Source organism: Patella vulgata, chromosome 6 (genome assembly GCF_932274485.2).
Source record: "Patella vulgata chromosome 6, xgPatVulg1.2, whole genome shotgun sequence".
Taxonomy (NCBI): domain Eukaryota; kingdom Metazoa; phylum Mollusca; class Gastropoda; family Patellidae; genus Patella; species Patella vulgata.
In genome coordinates this window covers 74,442,400-74,468,043 of record NC_065884.2, presented here as the reverse complement: position 1 = coordinate 74,468,043, position 25,644 = coordinate 74,442,400, and the positions used below count along the sequence as shown (strand labels likewise).

Sequence of the window (25,644 nt, the reverse complement as noted above, 5' to 3'; positions counted from 1 at the left end):
AATTTAAAAACCGTTTAAACATGTCACCGTTACACCATAATGATGGCTGAGTTCGAATTTCGTGAAAATCGAAACGACACTTACGAACAAAATGGCCGCTCCGTGTATGCAATTGTATAAATGTATGTGTAATACGAAGGTTGTGACTTCTCTGGTGGGCTCAATTGTTGTCCATTTTCGATGAAACTTAAAATATATCTTTATATTCCAAAGATCACAGTCCCTGTCGATATTCGCGCATTTCAGACCATAACGTTCTGGATTATGCCTCCTGACTGTACGAAAATCCTGTTTTTCTTTAGTTTGTTCTCTATCCATCTCTTGCAAAACGTGGGCATAATATTATTTCGCCCGGCAACCGCTGGTTACTAAAAGTAACAGAAAAATACCTCTAAAGAAAGTCTAATAATATAAAATGTCCATTGTTGTTCTGTCAGATAATTATTCGGATTAAAACACAGATCTATATTTTGTTTCGTTTTTTGTATACTTTCGATGGCCTACACAACTGACCGGTTGTAGCGATAGGTCACGTCAGAAGTCATACGAGCGTCTTTTTACCCTATGACGTCAGACATTTGGTTAGCCAATCAGCATTGATGTTTCTGATAGATTACCCACAGTTCCGTGCAAAACACGCATAAAGCCCGCCGTAACAGACCGTTTCATTGGCTAATAGCTCACACCATTCAGAACACGTCAATGATAACAACTTTTTCAGATCATAATGTAGTAAAGATAAGTAAAACGATATTTTGAACTATAAAACGAAACGAAATAGTATCTGTGTTTTAATCAGATTGTCAGATAATTCGCTTTCAGACTGTTTTTGTCTGACAATCTTTTTCTATAATATAGCTCTAGAACAATTAAACTGAAATTTTGCAAAAAAAAAAAAAAATAAAAAATAAAAAAAATGGTAGGCCTAAATCTATAAACATTTTGTTTTCTTTTGATCATAATTAAGTGGTCCTAGCCATTATCCCACATGTAATAGAACCGGTTAAACACATTTCAAATATAATTTTAACACAGAGATCATGTTTGTATCTACATACTGGCGGATGACCCGACGCTGCACGGTTTGAAAGTAGTATAACTCTAAAACAGGAAGCGGTAGGCCGATGCCACATAGCCTATGTTACTCCCCGGTCCAAGATACCTCTTTACACTAAATTTCAGTCTCGGAACGGCGCTAGTGTGGCTGCCAACACTGACCAGACAGACAAACAGACAGACAAACGACAGTCACAAATACATGTACTAATATAGATAAATTTATAATATATCTCACTTTTCACCATCTGTTTGACTCAATATAGCCTGACTTGGACTGACGTGCCATAAAACCTATTTCATTTATACTAATATGTGCCTTACCTAAAACAATTAATATATGCAACTTAGAAAAGTGTAGCAACAAGGAAGCATAATATAAAATAGGCATTAAAATACATGAATATATTCGATTTAAAACAAGGGAATAAGTATTTTAAAATACAAGAAAAACATTGAACTATTTTAAAATTATATTTGGATTATCGGCATCCTTCGGATGGGACGAAAAACCGAGATCCTGTGTACACATCGGTGTGCACGTAAAAGATCCATTGACAGTTGGAATTCGATATAAGAGTAGGTCGTAGTGCCGCTAGCGGGCCAAAATTTACCTCAACCTAATCACACCCTGATATCCACTTCAATAGATATCCATAAGTCATCTCCTCATGAGATAGCAGAACGTATCAATGCGGTAGCTCAGCTGTTGCAAGACCAAACTAGAGAGCTACAGCTAAGACATGACGAGGTAATGGAAGAACTACTAGATGGTCTTTTAGGTTGAATGGTTCCCCGTCAAAATAGAATTTCAGCGAGAGAAATTGCTTTTTAATGTTTGTGTAATTGTTGTGCTTGTGATTATAAATTTGGTTTTATTCTGGTTCCAGGGACCTGATGGCCCACCACTCCTGACCTATGACCTTCCCATACTTCCATTCGATTAAAAGATGTGTTTTAATATCATAATTTTGTATGATCCGAATTTTGACTCGCAATATTGAAAAATGGCCATGTTTGGGCTCGAGAGAGCGCCTCTTTAATACGTTTGGACCAACATTTACCAATAATATGTGGCAAGCGTATTTAATTAACTTTCAGTATATGGATCCTCAGAATATTGTTCCATGATCCTAATTTTGACTCGGAATATTAACAGTCGTTGTGTAAAGACTATTTTAAAAATTGTTAAGAATGAGAGCGCATCCCTTAAATATGATTGTGGCAGTTCTCACTATAACTAAATGATGTTCTCACTATATTAGTTAATAACTAAATGATGTAAATGGAATATGCTGATACTTGCAGTCAAATTGTTTCACTCTAAGCCGAGAAACCCTTATTTTAAAATCACTGTAGCTCCGATTGGTATTGTTACCGCTGTCACGATAATTAACAAAGTCTCGATTATCCATTTTTGCGTTTAATCATCAACGGACGTTGAACAGCAGATCGGATTCAAATCCAATAAAAATCGGACACACAAGATGGCATCGAGAGTTGATTATAGTCTTGTCATGCTAATAAATGTCTAATTGATAGTTTATATAACATATCAGGCCCAAAGAAAGACCTGCATTAGGCAGATTAAGCTCTTGCATAATGCATGTCTAATTAACTTTAAGAATATATTTAGTTAGATGCTATGACAATCCGAAATTAAACTTGTTTTTGGAGCTAAAAGAAGAGCTTAATATGGCAATAGTGTACGGTATCATATATTCTACTTTCATTTTATACAATGTAACGTTGGGTTGTCTTGGTTGATAAATATAGAAGAGTTTGGGCGATTCCGGTGTTTATTCTGAATACATGTAGGTTGACAACCGAAATGTTGCTAGCTTGATGGTCGAATCTGCACGTAGGCGAATAGGTTGCCAAACTATGTTCGGCCCAGAGTTGGGCCCTCACTGATCAGCAGTGAATATTCACTGAAAGGAATGACATCGGTGCGGCTTAATGAGCTCGCGATATTAACCCGTAAAACATTTTTTTTTTTTAAAGTATTAGAAAAATAAATAAAGGTGTTTGAAGTATGTCTAGATGAAAAATAGTTCTTATTTAGTGTAAATGGGTATAAATACAAAGAGTAAAAGGCACCATTCTGCCGGCACCAGTTAACGCCACAGAATATATAACCCTATTTAGAGTTATCAAAATATTTTGTTGTTTTTTTTATTTTCAGAATACCCCCTCTAGAAACGATTAACTTCTGTGGGTTTGAAAAATAGAAAAGGACGAAACTAATCTTTTCTAGAGGGGGTATTCTGAAATTAAAAACAAAAATTTTTGATAAATCGTTATAGGGTTATATATTTCCGGAGAAATTCAGTTAAATTGGACTACATATGTGCTTTCTCCGAAAGCTGACATATCCTTTGAAAATGCTAATGGGACTAAATTCACGGGGAAATTTAAATAAGAATTAAACTGGTGTCGCCGAATAAAGGACGCCCATCATCAAAACGTGACACAACCTGAATAGTTCTAATGTAGCTGAAGACCTTCACTACCGAACAGGCCAACGCGAGAGCAGTTTGACTTCGTATCTTCGCCTTCGCAAATATTCGCGTTTGTTATGTATCTGTTAAAAGCGCATAATATGTAACAATCAATCATATTCTGGTATTTTCGTCCTTTGCGAAATGGCCGTGTTCAGCACCTATTCGATGGAAAGAGATAGAGAATAGGGTTTAACGTCCAATCGACACAAACTAGGTCATTTCGGGTCTATCATATGGTTCAATTTTATTTCAATAATTTGGATGGGAATGGAAACCACACCACTCGAATCAATGACAGAAATTAGTCAGTAAGACCACATATGGGCTTATGAATACGACGAATCATTTATCTCATTGTACAGATTAACATCAAACGATGATGGTATTTGTAAATTTCGTTTTAATTAAATGAATCTGAATAGAATAAAATATGTGGTAGTCAAAGTTTAACCAGATACTCTCTAGATATCAAGTCATATCATGTCGATTGTGTTCAATAATACTTAAAGGGACAATCTAGATTATATTTTGGAGAATACAATTGCTTAAATTTGTGTGAAAAGCCCTTACAAACCTCTGCCCTAGTGCTGGGCAACTAACTCAATATACGTGCCACATTTTCAAACAACTTAAACCAGCAATGCTTTAACATCAGGATATGGAGACCGGTGTCCCAAGCTGTATTATACAGTTTTTAGATCAAACGTTTATTTTATACAAATAACGTGTAGATGGAATTTACCATTCGTTATCAAGTACAGCATTGTATAGACCTCTAAAGGAACAAAATATTATCAGGTCCCCCAACGGAAAAATTGACCCGAAATCTTAAAGGGTTATGTGTCCGGGTAAGCGGTTTTGACGTTCACGTCCAAACGACTCAATATTTTGAGGTGAAATTTTCAGACAAGTTAATTACACCAGTCCTCTATATGTTGGCGTTTATATTTCAGACAAGTTAATTACACCATTCCTCTATATGTTAGCGTTTATATTTCAGACAAGCTAATGACACCATTCCTTTATATGTTTGTGTTTATATTTCATACGTACATGGACTTTTATATCTGAGACTCTGTTAAAATCGGTGTTGTCCCTTTGTCCTTAAAAAAAGACGATTTGATTTGCAATGTCTGCAAGCTGTTCCAGGACTTTTATTCAACATGATATAATATCTTTAATAAAAGTGTACAGATAAACGAAACAACAAAAACTGTCTGCAATTAGCATTTTATTTCTATCACGCGACATATACGGGCCCAACAAGTTATTTGCTGAATATGGTATTTGATATGTTTATCAAAATTGTTTACCACTGTCGTCAAGTTAGTTTACAACCATGGTGTAAGGCATGGTTGTAAGTATTCCTATTGTGTATAATATCACTGAAACGAACAATCTATGAATAACTCGACGACTGATATACCTGTAATGTTAGAGTTACTGACATGTTATGTATAATAACTGCTGTACGTTTTTGGTATACTTTTAAAATGTGCTACGATGCAAAGTTATGATGACAAATTATATAAACAATGTATAAAATTGGTAAGTTCAGTTCAGTTCAGTTCCGTTCCCCGTTCCGTTCCACATTTTAGCAACACCCAAAAATTAGCTATGATAAACTGAATGGAATGAAACGAAATTGGGATTAACGACCTACTGCTCCAACTGTGCTAATGAAGACGTACATACGCTAAATACAAAAAAAAAAATGTCAGCAAGGCATTAAAGCTCATTGTATTCATTTATTCACTTGTTACCCGTTAAATAAATAATTGAATACAATGAATAGCCCTTTGTACATCGTTACAAAAGAACCGAAACTAGAGGACACGATTCATGATCGTGACACAGACTACACAACATATTACGAGGGCCCATTAGTGCCAAACAATTTCTTTTGTAATCCGTTTGGACGAATTAGTATCTCGTTTGAACGAATAAATTAATTCGTTTGAACGAATAAATTAATTCGTTTGAACGAATAAATTTTTCGTTTGAACGAATAAATTTTTCGTTTGAACGAATAAATTTTTCGTTTGAACGAATTAATTATTTTGTTTGAACGAATAATTATTTTGTTTGAACGAATTAATTATTTTGTTTGAACGAATTAATTATTTCGTTTGAACGGATTAGTATCTCGTTTAAACCAATTTCTATCTCGTTTAAACCAATTTCTATCTCGTTTAGACGAATTTCTATCTCGTTTAAACGAATTTCTATCTCGTTTGACCGAATTGATTATCTCCATTGAACGCATTAATTGTCTCTATGGAACGAATTAGTGTTTCGATTGCACAGAAGCGTGGGGGTAATGACCGAATAGTTAGCGTGTGCGCGCTGTATCATGAGGGTCTGTCATTGTGCCTACTGGTGTGGTTTCGATTTCCCGGCTGTACGCATCAAGTTGAAAAGAAAACCAATAATTGTTTTTAATGGCCTAAGAAAATGAAAGACGTTTGTTTGTATGAAGACGAAAATGGTGTCTGAATTATAGATACACTTCAAACGTTTATGACAAGGTTTGGGAGTTTTTGTCTGGAATTTGTCACCACAAAGAGACCACAAGATATTGGACATAAAAATCAATTATGTTTTCTCAAAAATTTCTTCTCAGACTCCCTTATCTCCCTGTTTTTGGTCGACGATGATACTCTCGTCTTTATCAAGCCAATGATGACATTTATTCTAGCTTATTGATGCTTGGTAACTGCAAATATAGGCCTCCTTGTCGCGGTTTTTAAAATACAGGATTTTAATCTTAATGTATCTTATGACTCTGTTGTACACAAATAGCATATTTATTGAGCAACGATAATATATGAATAGCGATATTGCGAGTTTATACAGAAGTCACGAACAATGATTATTTGAAATGTTACTTCCACAGACGGCTCTATTGAAAAGACATTTCCAGAAGAAGAGCAGGGGCATACCGCTTTGAACTGAAGACCAGAACAAATGTGACTGGAAATCAGCCGACTGAAATTCATTGTCCGAATGCCAAACATTTCGTACTATCTTATTTCACGGCTATTGACTTAACGGACCCCAGGTTGGAAAACACTGTCTTAAACATTGTGCTTTTCTAATCTACTTCAAAAACTACTTGGCAGTTTGAATTCCACAAAGAGTATTAAGCAGCACTGGTGTCCGAGCAAAAACTCCTCCATGACACACTACACGGCGTAAGTCCGTCTTCATTATCCCAGTTGTAGAAAAGCTACGTTAAATTCCACTTCACTTCATTTATTTTCATTCTAGCTGGTGATTCCCCAAATTCTACAAACCTCTTTATACGTTATCGTAATATCATCCACATCAAGATGAAATAAACAAATAAATAACATATGTCCAATATCTTGTAGTAAAAAACACCACAGGCGAAAATCTTGTGAAATGTGATACCACACCGGGGGATAAGAAGGTTTGAGAAGAAATTTTTGAAAAAATTGAATTTTTTTCTATTTGCAATATCTTGTGGAAGTCTTGTGGTGAAAATAAAATTTGGCAGAATATACTTTCCCCATATCTTTCAAGATGATATGGTAAACTATTAATGTTCCAGAAAAATAAATGGAAAATGTTTCACAAAATGTTCATGGTCCAAGTTTTCCAAACGCCCCCAAACCTTACCATGTCTATAATTCTATAGTGATAGCCATAGTATAAAGACAACTCCCCTACCAAATGTGCTCATGTTGACTTTTGCTTTTATTTTGAAAGTTATTCGTTTGTTTTTATCATTTATTTGAAGCGCCATTTCAGCAATGTTTTAGTTTAGCATGTAATGATTTTTTACAGTTCTATAAATTGGAAATTCAAGTTAATAGTGTTTAAAGAATGTTATTATGTTGTTTTAGTTTGTAAATAATTTAGATTCAGAACAGCATATCCTTCCTGTAAAGTCAATCCAGTAACATATCACAATTAACATAAATTTGATGTTACGTTTGTCTGACAATTTGATGCTAGTGCCAGTTAGTACTCATGAGACGTAATTTGTGGCATCCTCATTTATGATATCTTTAATTCGTTTTAGAAAACTTATTTAATCAAATATGTTTTGGAGACATTCCTTAGATATACATCCATTAAATCTGCTTTTACGAGATTCAAGTTTGAATATTGAAAAACGAGTAGCTCGTTTATCGAGATTCGGCAATATCGAAAAACGAGCTAGTTGTTTTTCGTGATTCGCCAATACCGAGAAACGAGTAGCTCGTTTTTCGATATTCACCAATATCGAAAAACGGAAATCGAGCGAACTTCACACGGTCATGAAACTGGATATTGATATTTTCCATTATATTTATAATATATACATGATATATATATACAGTACAGTCATTATCAGTATTGATAATACATGTAAGTACCATCAATACCAGTGTTAATAAACATAAATAAGTTTAATTAATATTGATATATCTACAGATGAGTAAAATAAATGAATAATATCCCCAGTTTCTTCTTTACAAACAGGATATAAATTATCAACAGTTTTACCAATTTTGTTTGGTGCCTTCTTTACATTTACTTTTTAATAACAGTGAATCATTAGAATCATTTGTTGTCCATTTAATGTTTTAAGGAATATAATCATCAGGATTTGACTGAGTATTTATTATGTCTTTCTAATAGTGTGTTATATTATACAGTTTTCACACCATATAAGGGTATATTTCTGAATATAAATATTGACTATTCATAGATATTCTATTATGACGACTTGCAAGGAAGTATTTAAATAGAAGCTGCAAGTCGCTGACACCACTTCTAATCCTCGCTACAGGTTGTATAGAGTCCAGCATCATACCTGAAACACTGGTAAGCTGTATATAGTCCAGCATCATACCTGACACAAACACTGGTAAGTATTTTAATTCGATTATTTCCCAAGTGGTCAGGACTTCGTAAAGATAAAATGGGTCAAGTTGGTGGTTTTTATTCCGTATCTAGGCGTGAACTAGAATGAGCTGTACATCAAGTAGGGAAGTATTTCTACACTGCAGGTGTATACGTGAAGAATAGATGTTGGTGTTTGATGAATTACTTATCCCTGTACACATGCGGGATGGGCATTATTGATTATATTTAAATACCCCCCCTCTCTCTCTCTCTCTCTCTCTCTCGCTCTCTCTCTCTCTTGTGTGAAACACTATTGTTTTTGTTATTACTTATATTCTTCTGATTATTATTATTATTATTTTTCTTCCAATTTGATCATATCTCATAAACTTCATGTCGGATTGATCAGATGCCTTCAGTTTTACCAAGAAAGTGAGTGACTTACAGATAAAAGCTGTTTCGAACGTTCTACTACAATACGAAAAGTCCAAAATCAACTTTGGTTTTTTTTTTTGTAAACGTGTAGAATATATATTGTTTGATTAATTACTTATCCCTGTACACATGAGGGATGGGCATTATTGATTATATTTAAATAACACCCCCCCCCCCTCTCTCTCTCTCTCTCTCTCTCTCTCTCTCTCTTGTGTGTGAAACACTATTGTTTTTGTTATTACTTATGTTCTTCTGATTGTTATTATTATTTTTCTTCCAATTTGATCATATCTCTTGATCAGATGCCTTCAGTTTTACCGAGAAAGTGATTGTGACTTACAGATAAAAACTGTTTCGAACGTTCTACTACAATACGAAAAGTCCAAAATCAACTTTGTTGTCGTTTTTTTAAGTATTGCCGTATTATTAACAATAATGATCAGATTTTAACATTTGATACATTTTGAAATAGCCGGAGATAGGGCACATAGCCACTATACTTTAGATTTTTGATTTTCGTAGAATCCGTTATTAATCGCCAAATTTTGACAATTTTTTTTTTATTGATGAATATTCTTTTGTGGCATTTTACCTAGTGTGATAGGGTCATCTGATTTGAGCAAAAAAGTGAACAATTTTTGTCTCGATAATTTTCCTTAGCAGCCATTGGCTAATTCAGTTTATAGGTTTTAGGTTAATTATTTATTGCCAAATTTGCATAAATTAAAGTACACATGTCCCGTGGTGCCCTTTCGCAACTGTTTTTATTTAGGATAAAGTTTCCTGTCGGCACCGCAAGTGGCGTAATTTTGCCCAAAACTACAATTTTTAGAAGCAATTATTAATTTTTACAAATCTGATAGATCAAGATCAATGCCCCTACTACAGGCACAGAATATGTCAACATGTGGGCTCATATTTTTGTTTAATTGCCTGTTTTGTATTTGCGCCATTTCGATTTAAAGGTGAATAAAGATGTAAAATATGAGATATTTACAATGCATTCGGGCTTTTCCTATTTTGAAATATTTCTCGTAACTTCCATAAACTTGTAACATTAAGTCAAAGTTAGTTTGTAATATGAGCAGTTGCTGAGAAATAGTCAAATGTGTATGAGTCACTTTTCACTACCTATAAAAGAGTCAATTACTATTGTACTTTAATAAAAGTGATACCATTTGATGCATAAAAAACAAATATGTGTTATGACAAAACAATTTAAAATTGACACCGGGAGCGATGCTATTTTAATTTCCACCCAAGTCATTTGTAACGGTGGCTGATAAGGGACATGAAAAATAATATCATTTATTTTTTTTTAATATTCACACAAGTCAATTTTAATATATTTTGTTTTTTAAAAAAAATCTTTGTGGTGGGAAAATGAACGTGAAACGCATTTAACTGAAATGAAATGGGGTTTTAACGTCCTACTGTTCTGTTCCGACTGGGCTAATGAATACAATATGCCAGTAGGGAAAATATGCTCTGACATATGAAATTTCAACTGTCAAGAGTTATTTTACATGCACACCAATGTGTACTAGGGATCTGGGTATTGATATCAGTATGCAGTGGATGCACCCATCATCCAGACATCGAATTCAGCGCACAGTGTGTTGGAAAGGGATAACAAAAACAACGTGGCCTATGTGCACTAGTGATGGGTCACACGCATGGACACAAACACAGAGAGTCTTGTCTTGAAGACAAAGGGCACCCTTTCTTACCGGACACAGAGGGTGCCTTTTCTTGAACGTGGGGCATTTCAACTGGATTTGGTGCTTCCTTTTAGTTTAATTTTTAGAGATTTTCACAAAATTCATTTACATCACTTTCCAATATATTTATATGGCAAATTTTGGGCATAACACAAACTAAGTCATTTCATGACTATCATATGATTCTTATATCATTTCAATAGTCAGTTTGGGCTGGGAGTACAGGTCTTTAGTATTAGGGAGAAACTGGAGTACCCGGATAAAACCCACAAGGTTGGACAAACCTTGTTACGCACGAGCGAGAAATCGAAACAACACCACTTGAAGTGTGAAGCAATGTTAACTATTCACCCCCCCCCCCCCTTTTCAATTCTGAAATTTTAATAAACGCCCGAAATCGAATAAAACACTAATTTTTCTCTTCTTTTAATTGTATACCACGAAGTTGTACTGAATTGACTATGACTTAAAACATTTAAAACATACTTTGTTTGACATTTGTTTATAACTCCATACAATATTTTTATTGTTAACTTCTAGACGACCTCGCCTAGTCTCATCTTGTCTGATCTGGTTTCGATCCTAGCTTATAAACTCTTCTAGACAACGATCTCACAAGATTACACATCTGACTATATTGCATCATATCAGATTTAAGATTCAATACAGATTGCTTATAAGACAAAGGACATTACATAACACGAACCAGCTATAAGTTTATATTATGGTATGACTAATAAGTGTCAGAGTCATCATGGGTGTCAATGGCAGACATCAAAATATTTTAATAAATTCAACTGTCATTATGTAACACATTTATCAGAAACCGAATATTATTTGCTAATGCTACTACAAGACTCTGATTGGATTGTTGGAAATCAATCGGCATAAAGTGGGGGTTCGGTTGCAAAGCAATTGGAAACTATGTGAAAATTGATACGTTGTTTGGGATTGAGGTCAACCTTTAAAGTCAGGCTGTATCGGACCACATTGATGTTGGTGTATTCACAGGCGGGATAGCTTGTATTCACAGACCGGAATAACAGGGACACGTGTTAGTGACAGTTAAATTTTCAAAATTTTCTCTCGACGCTTCCGTCTACGTGGACTGTAAACGATTGATTAGTTGAATGGAATTCGAGTCATTCTTGTTTGGGAGAACCCGATATTTTTTGGAACATTTCAGGTTTTGTCCCCTTACCATTCATCGATCCCGTACGCCTATGAACACAGCATATACATAATGTGCAAGAATGGCCTAATATGAAATTAATATTTTGGTGAATTTCTTGATAAAATTATTTATAAAATTAAGATGTGTCTTAGGTCTGGCATTGCATATTTATATATAAGAGAGGGTCGTTTACTTACAGGGACGTGGACAACTGTCGTAGATTGGGGACAGATTATCACATAAAACATGTTATATATACAGTACAGTCAATATCAGTATTAATAATGTCATTGTTAATAAACATAAATGAGTGTAATTAATATTGATATATCTACAGATGAGTAAAATAAATGAATGTAATATCATTGATACATCTACAGACTAGTAAAATAAATGAATACTATCTTCAGTTTATGTTTTTCAGACAACATAGTGTTCGATTTTAAAATCAATGTTGATATGTTTGGGGTCTTATTCACATTCACTTTTTAATAACAGTGAGTATAAAATTATCGTATTAAAATAATTTGGTGTTAAAAATTGTCCCCCATTTAAATGAGTATATATCATGACTTTCCAAATCTCTGGTATTGCTACTTGGGTTATATTATACAGTTTCCACACCATACAAGGGTTTATTGCTGAATATAAATATTGTCTATCCATAGATATTCTATTATGACGACATGCACGGAAGTATTTTAAGTCTCTCAAACCACTTCTAATCTTCGCTACAGGTTGGATATAGTCCATCATCATACCTGAGACACTGGTAAGCTGTATATAGTCCAGTATCATACCCGAGACACTGGTAAGTATGTGCCTACTTCATTGTGTTTTTAATTCGATTATTTCCCAAGTGGTCAACACTTCGTAAGGATAAAATGGGTCAAGTTTGTGGTTTTTATTCCGTACCTCGGCCTGGACTAGAATGAGCTGTACACCAAGTAAGAAGTATTTCTACATTGCAGGTGTAAACGTGTAGAATATATATTGTTTGATTAATTACTTATCCCTGTACACATGAGGGATGGGCATTATTGATTATATTTAAATAACAACCCCCCCTCTCTCTCTCTCTCTCTCTCTCTCTCTCTCTCTTGTGTGTGAAACACTATTGTTTTTGTTATTACTTATGTTCTTCTGATTGTTATTATTATTTTTCTTCCAATTTGATCATATCTCTTGATCAGATGCCTTCAGTTTTACCGAGAAAGTGATTGTGACTTACAGATAAAAACTGTTTCGAACGTTCTACTACAATACGAAAAGTCCAAAATCAACTTTGTTGTCGTTTTTTTAAGTATTGCCGTATTATTAACAATAATGATCAGATTTTAACATTTGATACATTTTGAAATAGCCGGAGATAGGGCACATAGCCACTATACTTTAGATTTTTGATTTTCGTAGAATCCGTTATTAATCGCCAAATTTTGACAATTTTTTTTTTATTGATGAATATTCTTTTGTGGCATTTTACCTAGTGTGATAGGGTCATCTGATTTGAGCAAAAAAGTGAACAATTTTTGTCTCGATAATTTTCCTTAGCAGCCATTGGCTAATTCAGTTTATAGGTTTTAGGTTAATTATTTATTGCCAAATTTGCATAAATTAAAGTACACATGTCCCGTGGTGCCCTTTCGCAACTGTTTTTATTTAGGATAAAGTTTCCTGTCGGCACCGCAAGTGGCGTAATTTTGCCCAAAACTACAATTTTTAGAAGCAAATATTAATTTTTACAAATCTGATAGATCAAGATCAATGCCCCTACAACAGGCACAGAATATGTCAACATGTGGGCTCATATTTTTGTTTAATTGCCTGTTTTGTATTTGCGCCATTTCGATTTAAAGGTGAATAAAGATGTAAAATATGAGATATTTACAATGCATTCGGGCTTTTCCTATTTTGAAATATTTCTCGTAACTTCCATAAACTTGTAACATTAAGTCAAAGTTAGTTTGTAATATGAGCAGTTGCTGAGAAATAGTCAAATGTGTATGAATCACTTTTCACGTTATTTTACCTGTAGAAGAGTCCATTACTATTGTACTTTCATAAAAGTGATACCATTTGATGCATAAAACAAATATGTGTTATGTCAAATTGATTACAATTGAACATTGACACCGGGGGAGACGGCCTTTTCTCGAAAACTGGGGGTATTTTTTACCTTCTAAAACAATATTTCTTATCACTATAATTACTTGCTACGTTTTAACTTTCAGTTTAAATCAACATATCAATAAAAAGGACATGGCCATATAGATATCACAACACGGTTTGTAATTTGTTCAATTGCGACGAAATAGACGATTTTCTAAAAAGTCATTTTGCATGGTTTCTGGTTTACAAAAGTGTCAAATATTATTTGATTTTCATACAATTTTCCCCATGTGATACCTTATGCCATATATGATTTCATAAAACTAATTTAACATTTCATTATCAACGGAAGTAATGTCATTTTGGCAAAAACAATAATTTTAGCCTCCAAAACAAATATTTGTTTGAAGTAAGTGATATTCCATATTCGTATAGAATTTTGATTTCAATGGACAAAAACACAGATATCAAAGACGTGTTTCTTACATCTTCCCTTACCGAGAAATAGCCAATATTGTTGTGAGGATTTTAAAGCTTTTTCACATTTTAATAAGGCTTTGTATAAAAGGTTAATACTGTTCAAATCGAAGTGGTTATTTCTGCAATCCAATTTATTTATTTTGTTGATAACGAAAGTGGTATCATAGTGTCAAGTCGTCGCTGTATAATTGAAACTGATATCGCTGGATTTATTGGCTAATTATGCGTCTATTTTATAACACTTGCTACGGTCACTTCAAGGGTAATGAGGCATCGGCGAAACCCGTCACCACTGCATCGCAGGTCTAGTTATATTTATTATGGTAAGGTTCGTTTCAATTAAATGAATTTGAATAGGACAAACTATTTGACAGTCAAAATTTAACCGGATACTCTCTAGACATCGAGTCATATCCTGTCGATTGTGTTAAAGAAGAAAACAATTTGATTTACAGCCATAAAGACATTTCTTTCATTTGAAATTGAAATGAGAGCTGACTCACTCTATGTCGAAATGTTGGCTCAAATAATCATAGCGAAAAAACATGAATAGGATTATTGATGCAAAAATAGAATTCCATGACCCCACCAACTCCGATAATTTACAACAGTCTTCGAAGAATCAAAACTAAATTTATCCGTGTATCGGTTTATAATTTCACACCGCGTTCCCCGAAAAATGGTAACGTATCTCTTGAGTGTTCTCCGACTTTTGTTTCATTATTTAATAACTTGTTTAATAAAGTGTAGCAATAAACGAAACTTACTTACGAGATCGTTAACTCGTAATCACAACATAATTGTCTATAAATAGGTGAGAGCGGTACATTTTAAAAGGTGTTATGCAAGATCTAAACTTAAATTTTACAGGGTGTCTTGCGAGCATATTCTAATCCTCGAACGCTATTTGTGGGACTGTTATTTTTTAGCGATTAAAAATGAGTTCGAGAGAGAATCATGCAAAATTTAGAAAAAAACGGCACAAACGGTTTTTGGCGATTTTGACCAAACTTTGCAAATTTGGTCATTGGGTACCCCGTATACCCCACATGAAATATGAGGGTCACCAACCTTGTAGTTACGGAGAACCAGCTATGGCCATTTTTTTGAAAAAAAAATTCCCTAAATTCAAATGCTTCCCATAAATTGCCTATTGATTTTTTTTTTTAAAATTTTGTTTTATGAATGATCTTGTCTACTACTTCAGTATATACTATTCAAAATAAGTAGGGGATATTTGATTTTTAAGTGTTATTAAAGTCACCTAATGAAACTGACAAAGAAACAAATGACAAAATGAAATGAAGTTCACATTCATCGATTTATTCCAAATGATCGTTAGACTAAGTAAGGCACAGACTGACCATTATAAGGGTAAAATGATACCCGGGGTCAAACAGCAAAGTTACCACAGCATCACAACCAAGTCAGTAACGGGTAAATCCTCCTCTGTTTGCCAAACAAGCATTGATCCGACGTGGCATACTCCTAATGAGACGTCTAAGGTCATTTTGGTCCAGATTGTCCCATTCCTGTTGCAACGCAGCAGCAAGTTCTTGGACATTGGCAGGACGTTGTTGACGTTGACGTAACCTCTGTCCAAGCATGTCTCAGACATGCTAGATGGGGGAGAGGTCAGGACTCAGTGCTGGCCAAGGTAATGTGGTGATGTTCTGTTGTTGGAGGTAACCTGTAACGATCCTGGCCCTGTGACATCTTGTGTTGTCATCCTGGAAGATGAAACGGCGGCCATGACGTCGTGCGAACGGCACAACATGGACTGCCAAGATGTTGTCCCGGTAGTACTGGCCTGTAACACGCCCTGCAACAAAATGTAAAGCCGTTCTTCCAGCAACAGTGATGCCTCCCCACACCATAACAGAACCACCCCCAAATCGATCATGTCTGATGACGTTAACGTCTTGGAAGCGCTCGTTTCGACGACGCCACACCCTCCTACGTCTGTCCAAAAAATCAACAGTGAACCTTGACTCATCTGAAAACATCACATTGCTCCAGCGTCGATTATCCCAGTGTTGACGATCCCTACACCAACGACGTCTTGCCTGAATGTGATGATCTCTCAAACAAGGGATCACGCGAGGACGTCGGGCGCGAAGGTGACCCCTATGCAGTCGATTCCGAATCGTCTGGCCACTCACTCTCACACCAGTGTCTGTTTGAAGACGAGCGCTGATCTGATTTGCTGTGATGACACGATTTCTCAAGGCCAAGGTACGGATAAATCGATCCTGGGCTTGAGTTGTCGCCCTTGGTCGACCTGAGCGTGGTCTGTCCTGTACAGATTGTGTATCACGGTATCTGGACCATAGCCTGCTTATGACAGACTGAGAAACATTCATCGTCCGCGCCACAACCGCCTGTGTTGTGCCGATCTGTAGCATGCCAAGGGCACGTAACCTTTCATTTTGGATAAGCCGACGCATATCAAAATTTGTTTTCTGGTCACTAAAACAATTAAACTGATGTTTCCACCCTGGAATTCAATGCCACAATGACTGTAACATTCAAAGTCAGAGTCGTGCAAATCTTGGGTTGGACCCCCATGATGATCCCAAGCATCACCTGCATTCCATGCGGTAGCTATTGGTGCGTTTGGGCGTCACATGTAACTGGAAATGTTTCTTCTGTTAGGTTCTATAGTGACGTTTTTCGTAGTCATTTGCATATTTTAGTATTATGCTCCCAAAATCAAATATCCCCTACTTTTTTTGAATAGTATATATGACTATAGTATTAAATTTTTCCGAAACCATTAGAGGCTATGAGGAATTTATTTTGAGACGTAGCTTTTGCGATATGTTAAAACATATAAATTTCATGATGCTATATCTCACCCACTGCGGGACTGAGGACAATTCTATTAATATTGGAAGTTGAGGACTACTAATACTAATATTTGGTTTTGACAAAATGACTGGCACGGATTTTTTTCATATTAAATTTGATTGTCGAACTTGAAGAAAATGACTACATTTTTTACTTCATTTTTCCAATAAAATCATTCATTGCATGGATTACTAGGCCAGATAATGCCCCAAGCAACCGACCTCCTGCAACCCTGTGTTGGGCCGGTCCAGATGATTCATTCGGGAGTTCCACAAGGATCAGTCCTTTTGGACAACTATGCAGATGATACACAGCTGATCGCAAATTATTCCCTTTCAAAAACTGTTCCATCCCCTAATTGTACACATGACATTAAGGCATAGAACTAGAATACTAGTTCTAAGATTAAAGATAGGATGGCAAGAAATATGTTGAAATTGAATTTAATGGAATTAATTAAATCAGAATGTATGTTATGTGGTGCAAATACACATCTGCAAAAATACAAGTTCAAATGTTATGGTTGTACGAGATGCAATATTTGTACCATGAGACACTCTGAAGAAGTTAGGTGTCCTCTTAGGGTCCAATTTGAGCATGTAGTCACATTAGTGGAATTTTTCGAAACTGTTATCTTCGATCCAGGAACATTGGCCAGGAAGCAGTTGCTACACTTTTATGTTCTTTGGTATTCTCAAGGATTGACTACTGTAACAGCCTGTTAGTAGAAACATCTAGTGCCAATATTAAAAAAATCAACTTGTACAAAATACCGCAGCTCGAATTCTTACCAGATCACCAAAATACTCTCATATTATTCCTTTTCTGTAATCACTCCATTGACTGCCAATTCATGAAAGAATCATCTTCAAAAGTCTGTCTTTGACGTATCAGTGTGTGAATGGCTTAGCTCAAATATACTTATCTAACCTTATGCAAATACAAGTTCCCTCGCGTAACCTCCGGCCGAACAAACCGTCATCATTTGCTCAAGGTGCAAATTAAAATGATTTGGATACGGATCGTGATCAGTGAATGCGCCTAAACTGCGGAACAATCTTCCAGAGATAATTAAATCATCATTAAATCCTTTCTTGTTTTACATCAAGATTTAAAACTCATCTTGTTATCAGGATTAATTAAATTAATTTAATTGTATGTGCAGTGGACATGCCTCTGTACATGTATTACGCGCGCCATATAAATCAGCTGTTCATTTCCCCGTCTTTTGCACAAATAAAATGCGGTTTAGTAGCCAGTTATCCGAAAGAAACTACAATAGCATATTCCTGAAGCAATAGCCCGAGAAATACCGCTCTGGCCATTGCTGGATTGACTTCTAATACTTATGTTTTTTGGGGAGTGTGTCTATTCTTCCCGTTCAATCAAATCGTCTTTCGTTTTATCTGGGGTCTTCCCTAAAATTTTGGAGAGTGATTTAAGGTATTAAAAAGGGTGAAAGTATTGTTCGTCTCCAAACAGTATTGTTTGCATTGTAGCCGTTTTGATAGCCTCGTTTATCGCGCAATCAGTTTTTCTGCAATATTCTGCCATGCACTGGTTAATTGGACGTAATAAATTTCGTGAATCATGACCTAACGTTATGTAAACATATTTGGAGCTCTGTTTAAACTCGAATGATATTGTTACGCAGTTAGGTATTGGCTGTTGATCGGACTATTGACCAGTCATAATTTGGAAAAGAAATTTGCTTTCATTACGGCAGTGTTGAGTGGGATTAGGTCTCATCAAACGAAACACTGCGCGGAGTATTCTACAATAGTGACCCTACTCTCATATACTATTTGTTTTTGTCTTTTTGAAATATCGCTTGATTCGTTTGTCAAGTATAGACAGATGTACATGACTACTACACTATTTAGTTTTTACGATTTGCTGTTCCAAAATTCATCATCCTTCTACTAGATCATGAGATTATATTGCCGAATTAATAAAATGTTGAAAAATAGTCTAGAGAGGTTAATTGTATTTACCAAGAACAGCTCTTTTGGCATTTACAGTAAATTAAACTTTTAAAAATTTTAACGGTGTAATTGTGAGCTCTGTTTTCGTGATTAGATACTTATTAGACAGATAAACAGATAGATATTTTGGTACCTTACAACACTAAGTCTCTATACCAAAGACCGCTCAACGTAAGTCCATCAAACTTTCAGAATGTATACTTACTAACCATATCTGCTACCCTATAAAGCTTCATTAATCTACTCGCCGTAGTTTAGTTGTAAGCCATAATTGAAAAGTGGCCGAAAAATGATGATTTTTTTCGGTCTTAAAATCTCAAATATTTTTCTACACTCTAAAAATGGTTCGATTGATCTAAAATTGTGGCAGTGGGGTTTGGAGGGGTTACCCATCATATATAAATTCAAATGGTGAAAATCGATCACCCACCATGTGCCGGTCCCTGCATGGTTCTCTCGCAAACGGATTCTTAAAAGTTGTGAAAGTTGAATCCCAAAACGGAATATCAATTTTATAAATGATTCATTTAGTTTCAGTAATTGTAAAATGCAAAAATCGCTCAATTCGGTAGCTTTTGCCGACAATAAAAACTTTGTAAACTAAAAACGAACAAAAGAAAAACGTCCACAAATGTGATCAAAACGTACCTAAATATAAATAACTGGATTCTTATAAAATAATAAATATTAACCGATCGTTTAGATATTTTATGGACATTATAGACAAGGGACATGAAAAATAATATCATTTATTTTTTTTTAAATATTCACACAAGTCATTTGTAACATAATTTTTTTTTATACTTTCACCAAAGTCATTTGTAATATAATTTATTTTTTTTTTGATAATTTTCATCGATGTCAATTTTAATTTCCATCCAAGTCATTTGTAATATTATTTGTTTTTTAGAATTTTCACCCAAATTAATTTTAATATAATTTGTTTTTCATAATTTGCACCCAAGTCATTTGTAATATAATTTAATATTCACCCAAGTCAATTTTAATAGTATTTTCACCTATGTCGATTTTAATTTCTAGCCAAGTCATTTCTAATATAATTTGTTTTTCAGAATTTCCACCCAAGTCAATTTTAATATATTTTTTTTTTACAAAAAAAATCTTTGTGGTGGGAAAATAAACGTGAAACGCATTGAAATGAAATGAAATAGGGTTTAACGTCCTACTGTTCTACCCCGACTGGGCTAATGAATGCAATATGCCAGTAAGGAAATTTTGCTCTGACATATGAAATTTCAACTGTCAAGAGTTATTTTACATGCACGCCAATGTGTACTAGGGATCTGGGTATTGATATCAGTATGCACCCAACATCCAGGCATCGAATTCAGCGCACAGTGTGTTGAAAAGGGATAACAAAAACAACGTGGCCTATGTGCACTAGTGAATGATGGGCCACACGCATGGACACAAACACAGAGAGTCTTGTCTTGAAGACAAAGGGCCCTATTTATTACTGGACACAGAGGGTGCCTTTTCTTGAACGTGGGGCACTTCAACTGGATTTGGTGCTTCCTTTAAGTTTAATTTTTAGAGATTTTCACAAAATTCGTTTATATCACTTTCCAATACATTTACATGTATATGGCAAATTTTGGGCATAACACAAACTAAGTCAATTCATGACTATCATATGATTCTTACACCATTTCAATAGTCAGTTTGGGCGTACAAGTCTTTAGTATTAGGGGCGGGGAAACTGGAGTACCCGGATAAAACCCACAAGGTTGGACAAACCATGTCACGCACGAGCGGGAAATCGAAACAACACCACTTGAAGTGTGATGCAATGTTACCTATTCACCCCCCCCCCCCCGTTTCAATTCTGAAAATTTAAGATAAGAATCACGCGACGTATAGGAGTCAAACAAGTTATCTGCTTAGTATGGTATTTGATGTTAGGATTTTTTAAAATTGTTTACCACGGTCGTCAAGTTAGATCAAAATAGTATTCATATTGAATACAATAACATTCAAAAGAGAAATCTATGAAGGACTCGACGACTGGTATACGTGTAATCTTAGAGTTACTCCGATAGAATGCACTGACATGTATCATAATAGGAGATCATTTTAACAAATATAACGCTGACATGTATAGCGCGGTTTCTTGGCGTTTGTGGTTAACTTTTATACAAGTGAAATGAAATGGGGAATAACGTCCTGCTTGGCTAATGAAAACAGGCATACGCAATACAGTATGCTGTGAGGGAAATGTTGCCCCGACATCGGCGCAGTACAGCCAATATCAGTGTTAATAATACATAAATAAGTGTAATTAATATTGATATATCTACACATGAGTAAAATAAATGAAATATCTTCAGTTTCTTCTTTACAATTAAGAAGGACATAAAGTGTCACCAGTTTTAATTAATTTTGCCTTGATCCAGATAACATAATGTGGTATTTTAAAATCAATGTTGATATGTTTGGGGTCTTCTTCACATTCACTTTTTTAATAACAATGCGGGCACATAATTATGGTTTTATAATCATTTGGTGTTAATAAATTGTCATCCATTTTAAACATGTATTCGGGAACATAATCAAGATTTGAATGATTATTTATTAAGTCTTTCCAATTGTGTGGTATTGCTGCTTGGGCTATATTATACGGTCTCCATACCATATAAGGGTTTATTTCTGAATATAAATCCCGTTTTCATTAGCCCAGTTTAGGAGCAGAACAGTAGGACGTTAAACCCCATTTCATTTCATTTAATTTCTGAATATAAATACTGACTATTCATAGATATTCTATTATAACGACAAGCACGGAAGTATTTAAATAGAACAACCAAGTCTCTCAAATCTTCGTTACAGGTTGGATATAGTTCAGCATTATACCTGAGACACCGGTAAGTATGTACTTACTATAGTCTGGAATAATGTGATTTTAAATGTTTGTGATACGATATTACGATTTTATTTTTATGTCGGAAAATATTCTCCATTTAGCTGTTACGGAAATACGACCCTGGATAACTTTCAATCTGGTTGCAGGGGTAATGCGAAAGCCTTCTTTCAACTCTTTATCTGTAGAAGATGACTGGCCTTTAATGTCACATGCATTATATGTCTACTTGTGACGTCACATCATACGGCGTCGATAGCGCATGCGTTGTTTACATCGGACGTAGTCTAACACAATCTGGTAGGAGGAGAATTTGTGTCTTTTACTTATTTTACGCCTTCGCGTACAATTTTATGTAGGCCTACCTACTGGCCGATGGCCCGGCGCTGCACGGGTTGAATGTAGTACAACTCTGAAACCGAACGCAGTAGCCTCGGGACAACCATAGCGTACCCGACAACCCCGAACAGACAGACAGACAAGGCAGACAAACAAACGACAGTCACAAATATTAGTATAGATTTACACTAAATAGAAAATATTTTTTATCAAGATATATTCACAACACATTTATTTTTTTTCTTAACAATTCAAAATAAATGTTTTAGAATTTAATTTGCAGAAGAAAAAAAAATAATATAGAGAGCTAATCAACTCTTCCAAATGTGTCCCCTTTCACTGATTGGAGCGGCCAAGCGAATGTGTATTGCTGATCAGCTTGTAAGTTTAGTTGTAACGGAAATTATTTCCTTTAAATCCAATAGCTCTGCTTGTGTGCAGTGGTCTATTTCGTCAGTTACCAGCATGTGAGCCTTGCTTGGACTACTGTGTGGTTTATCGAAACATTATTTAGACTGGGTTTATTGTCAGAATTGTTAAAACTGAAACGAAATATTGAGTAGAATTTTTGTGAAATAATTTCTAGTTCGATTACTATTAGAACCGGATATTGGACTGACAGTTCTCACTATTTGCAATTTCCAGGGAATATTCGATCTGTAGAAAAGAGGGCGTATATTGACGCACCTCCATGGCTGATGCTACACTAAATGAACATCAACGACGACAGTAAGTACATGTGACGTCATTAACTACGTCATTTATTATATTACAAAACTAGACGATATCAGAGCTTTTGGTAAAAGGGACATTTACAAGACACTGATGTCACAGTAAGTACATGTGACGTCATTAACTACGTCATTTATGATATTACAAAACAAGACAATATTAAAGCTTTTGGTAAAAGGGACATTTACAAGACACTGATGTCAATTCCATATAGTTTGGATGATAACTTCTGTCGCTAGAGCATTTCACAGGGTTCTACAAAGTGAAACAAGGGTCGTAGCTCTAGAAGTGTTATCAGAATTTGTTGAAATTCAATAACCTTAATCGCTTTACTAATTTAAATAATGCATATCGGAAGATAACCTTTGTCGACAGAATGTTTAGTAGGTTCGACAAAGTGAAACAAGGGCCATAACTCTGGACTGGTGCGTTTGTATTTACCCCCCTTGTACACAATATTTAGAGTATTTTTCACATGATCTGTCTGAAGTAGAATCAACACACAAGTACTGATCGATTTTCCAAAAGGAATCGATTTTACAGCGGCACTTTAACCTAGCACTGATACGTACACGTAAATTCGTATGACTCAATTCATATTTTTATTTTCCAGGTTGCTTAAACGAATCCGACAACTTGAAGCCGATTTTGCTAAGTTTGTTAATCGTCGACAAGCTACAGTAGCCACATTGTTGGAACTGGCCGATGAATTAAACTCAAGCACACGCAAGGTCAGGATCAGTAAAATATCCGGTGCCGTTGGTGGAGTAGTTTCAGCAGGTTTAACAATTGCTGGATTGGCAACGATACCCCTATTTGGAGTTGGCGTTGTTTTAACAGCGGCGGGGGCTGGCGTGGGAGTTCTATCTGGTGTCACAAGTGCTGGAGCTGCCATAGGCGATATTGTAGTTAGTAAAAACACAAGAATGAAATGCAACAAAGTGCTCGAGGCAGATAAAAAGGCTGTACTGGATTATCAAAAGGCAATGAAGAGTTTTAGATTATTTATTCATTCCAGAAGAGGCACGGCTCCTATTGGTAGCGTAGTAACGGCGGGAATTCAATTAGTCAGATTGGTGGACGTGCTCTTGGATGCATCTGGAGCCACACTTAGAGGTGTTGGAGCTGCTATTGACGCTGTGCCCATAGTTGGAGCTGTGTTCAACCTAATCACACTCCCCATAGATATTGGTACCCTGATATCCAACGCAAGAGATATCCATAAGTCAACCCCTCATCAGGTAGCAGCAAGTATCACCGAGGTAGCCCAGCAGTTGCAAGACCAACTTAGAGAGCTACGGCTAAGACATGAGAAGGAAATGGAAGAACTACTAGATGCTCTTCTAAGACATGACGAGCATGCAGGTCGAGAAATTCCTGTTTATATTTTTGTAATTGTTGTACTTGCGATTATGATTTTGGATTTATTCTGGTTCAAGGGGCCTGATGGCCCCCCGCTGTTGCCCTATGACCTTCCGAAGCTTCCTTTCAAATAGAGGGTTATCAATTTATTGATGTAGCCCACTTAAAACCAGATATCATCATTTTCATACGATCAGCAGTTTTAACAATAAACGATTCTAACTATATCATACACAGAACTTTGTTTTATGAAAGGGTATAGCTGCTAATAAGTCACGTCATGTGGAGAACGTAACACATCCCAATTACAATTTCTACATAACAACTTTGAAACTCGTGCGACGTCATTCTTTTGCGTCAGGTATATTATGCTATGTAACACTACAGATAGCAGAAGATTAGCATAATTGATAAGAGCTTAATTCGGTTTGGTCCACATTTTGTTGCTTCCGCCAAAATCTCGGTGGAAAGTCGTGTTAAGCCGCATTCCGCCCGAAAAACGGTCGGGAAAGGATGATCGCACGTCATCGCCCAAGGTATGGATCGAAAGCTGAGGTCCGTGCGGTCACGCCCGACATACTTTTTTCGTCAAGTCGCACGTACCAATCGAGCAAACGCCCTTTCCGCGCCAAATTTCCTCCCATCCCGCTCCCCGCGGCCTTTCCGCGTTCCCCACTGCCAAAAACACGACCCCCATTGCCTTCAAAATTTCTCAGGGGGGTAGGGCATAGGGTAGAGTAAATTCTGATAGAATTTGGAGACAATCGAACCACGGGTCTTTGACTGACAGACCGAAAACCGCCGAAAAACCCGGTTTTTGAGCTATTGCTCGGTCTTTGTGGCGCTGCTGTGGCCAAAATATTATAAAGAATAGCACGCGCATGCCAGGTCTCGATCGGGACATCCTTCGACAACGATTTCCACCAGCATTGATCTTTGTGAGGCCATCGGTGCCTTGGCTGCATGTCCGTATTTGCCGAAAGATAAACCTTTCACGGTCACGTAACTGCCCTTCGCTCGCATTTGGCGCTGGATTTCAAGCGGTTGCACTCTTCCTGGCCTCTCGTGCGACGTCTCTGTGAAATTGTACGGTCTTCAGCTTTTCGATCGTATAATTCCCAAAACCCTGCCAATTCTCATTCCAGAGATAATGGCCCCGGAA

At 35.9% G+C, this 25,644-nt stretch overlaps 1 protein-coding gene across 1 annotated transcript in view; it reads left to right on the top strand.

Moving 5' to 3' along the window:
* The window catches only part of LOC126825198 (uncharacterized), a 118,988-nt gene extending 94,110 nt beyond the window's left edge, over positions 1-24,878 (top strand). The window contains exons 7-12 of the mRNA XM_056101860.1: positions 8,281-8,439; positions 12,158-12,244; positions 12,485-12,558; positions 22,019-22,053; positions 23,034-23,117; positions 23,734-24,878. Of these exons, the coding sequence (XP_055957835.1) occupies positions 23,080-23,117; positions 23,734-24,616 (921 nt within the window). The 5' untranslated portion in view covers positions 8,281-8,439; positions 12,158-12,244; positions 12,485-12,558; positions 22,019-22,053; positions 23,034-23,079 and the 3' untranslated portion in view covers positions 24,617-24,878. The remainder of the gene's footprint in view (positions 1-8,280; positions 8,440-12,157; positions 12,245-12,484; positions 12,559-22,018; positions 22,054-23,033; positions 23,118-23,733) is intronic.
* Positions 24,879-25,644: the final 766 nt, after the last annotated feature.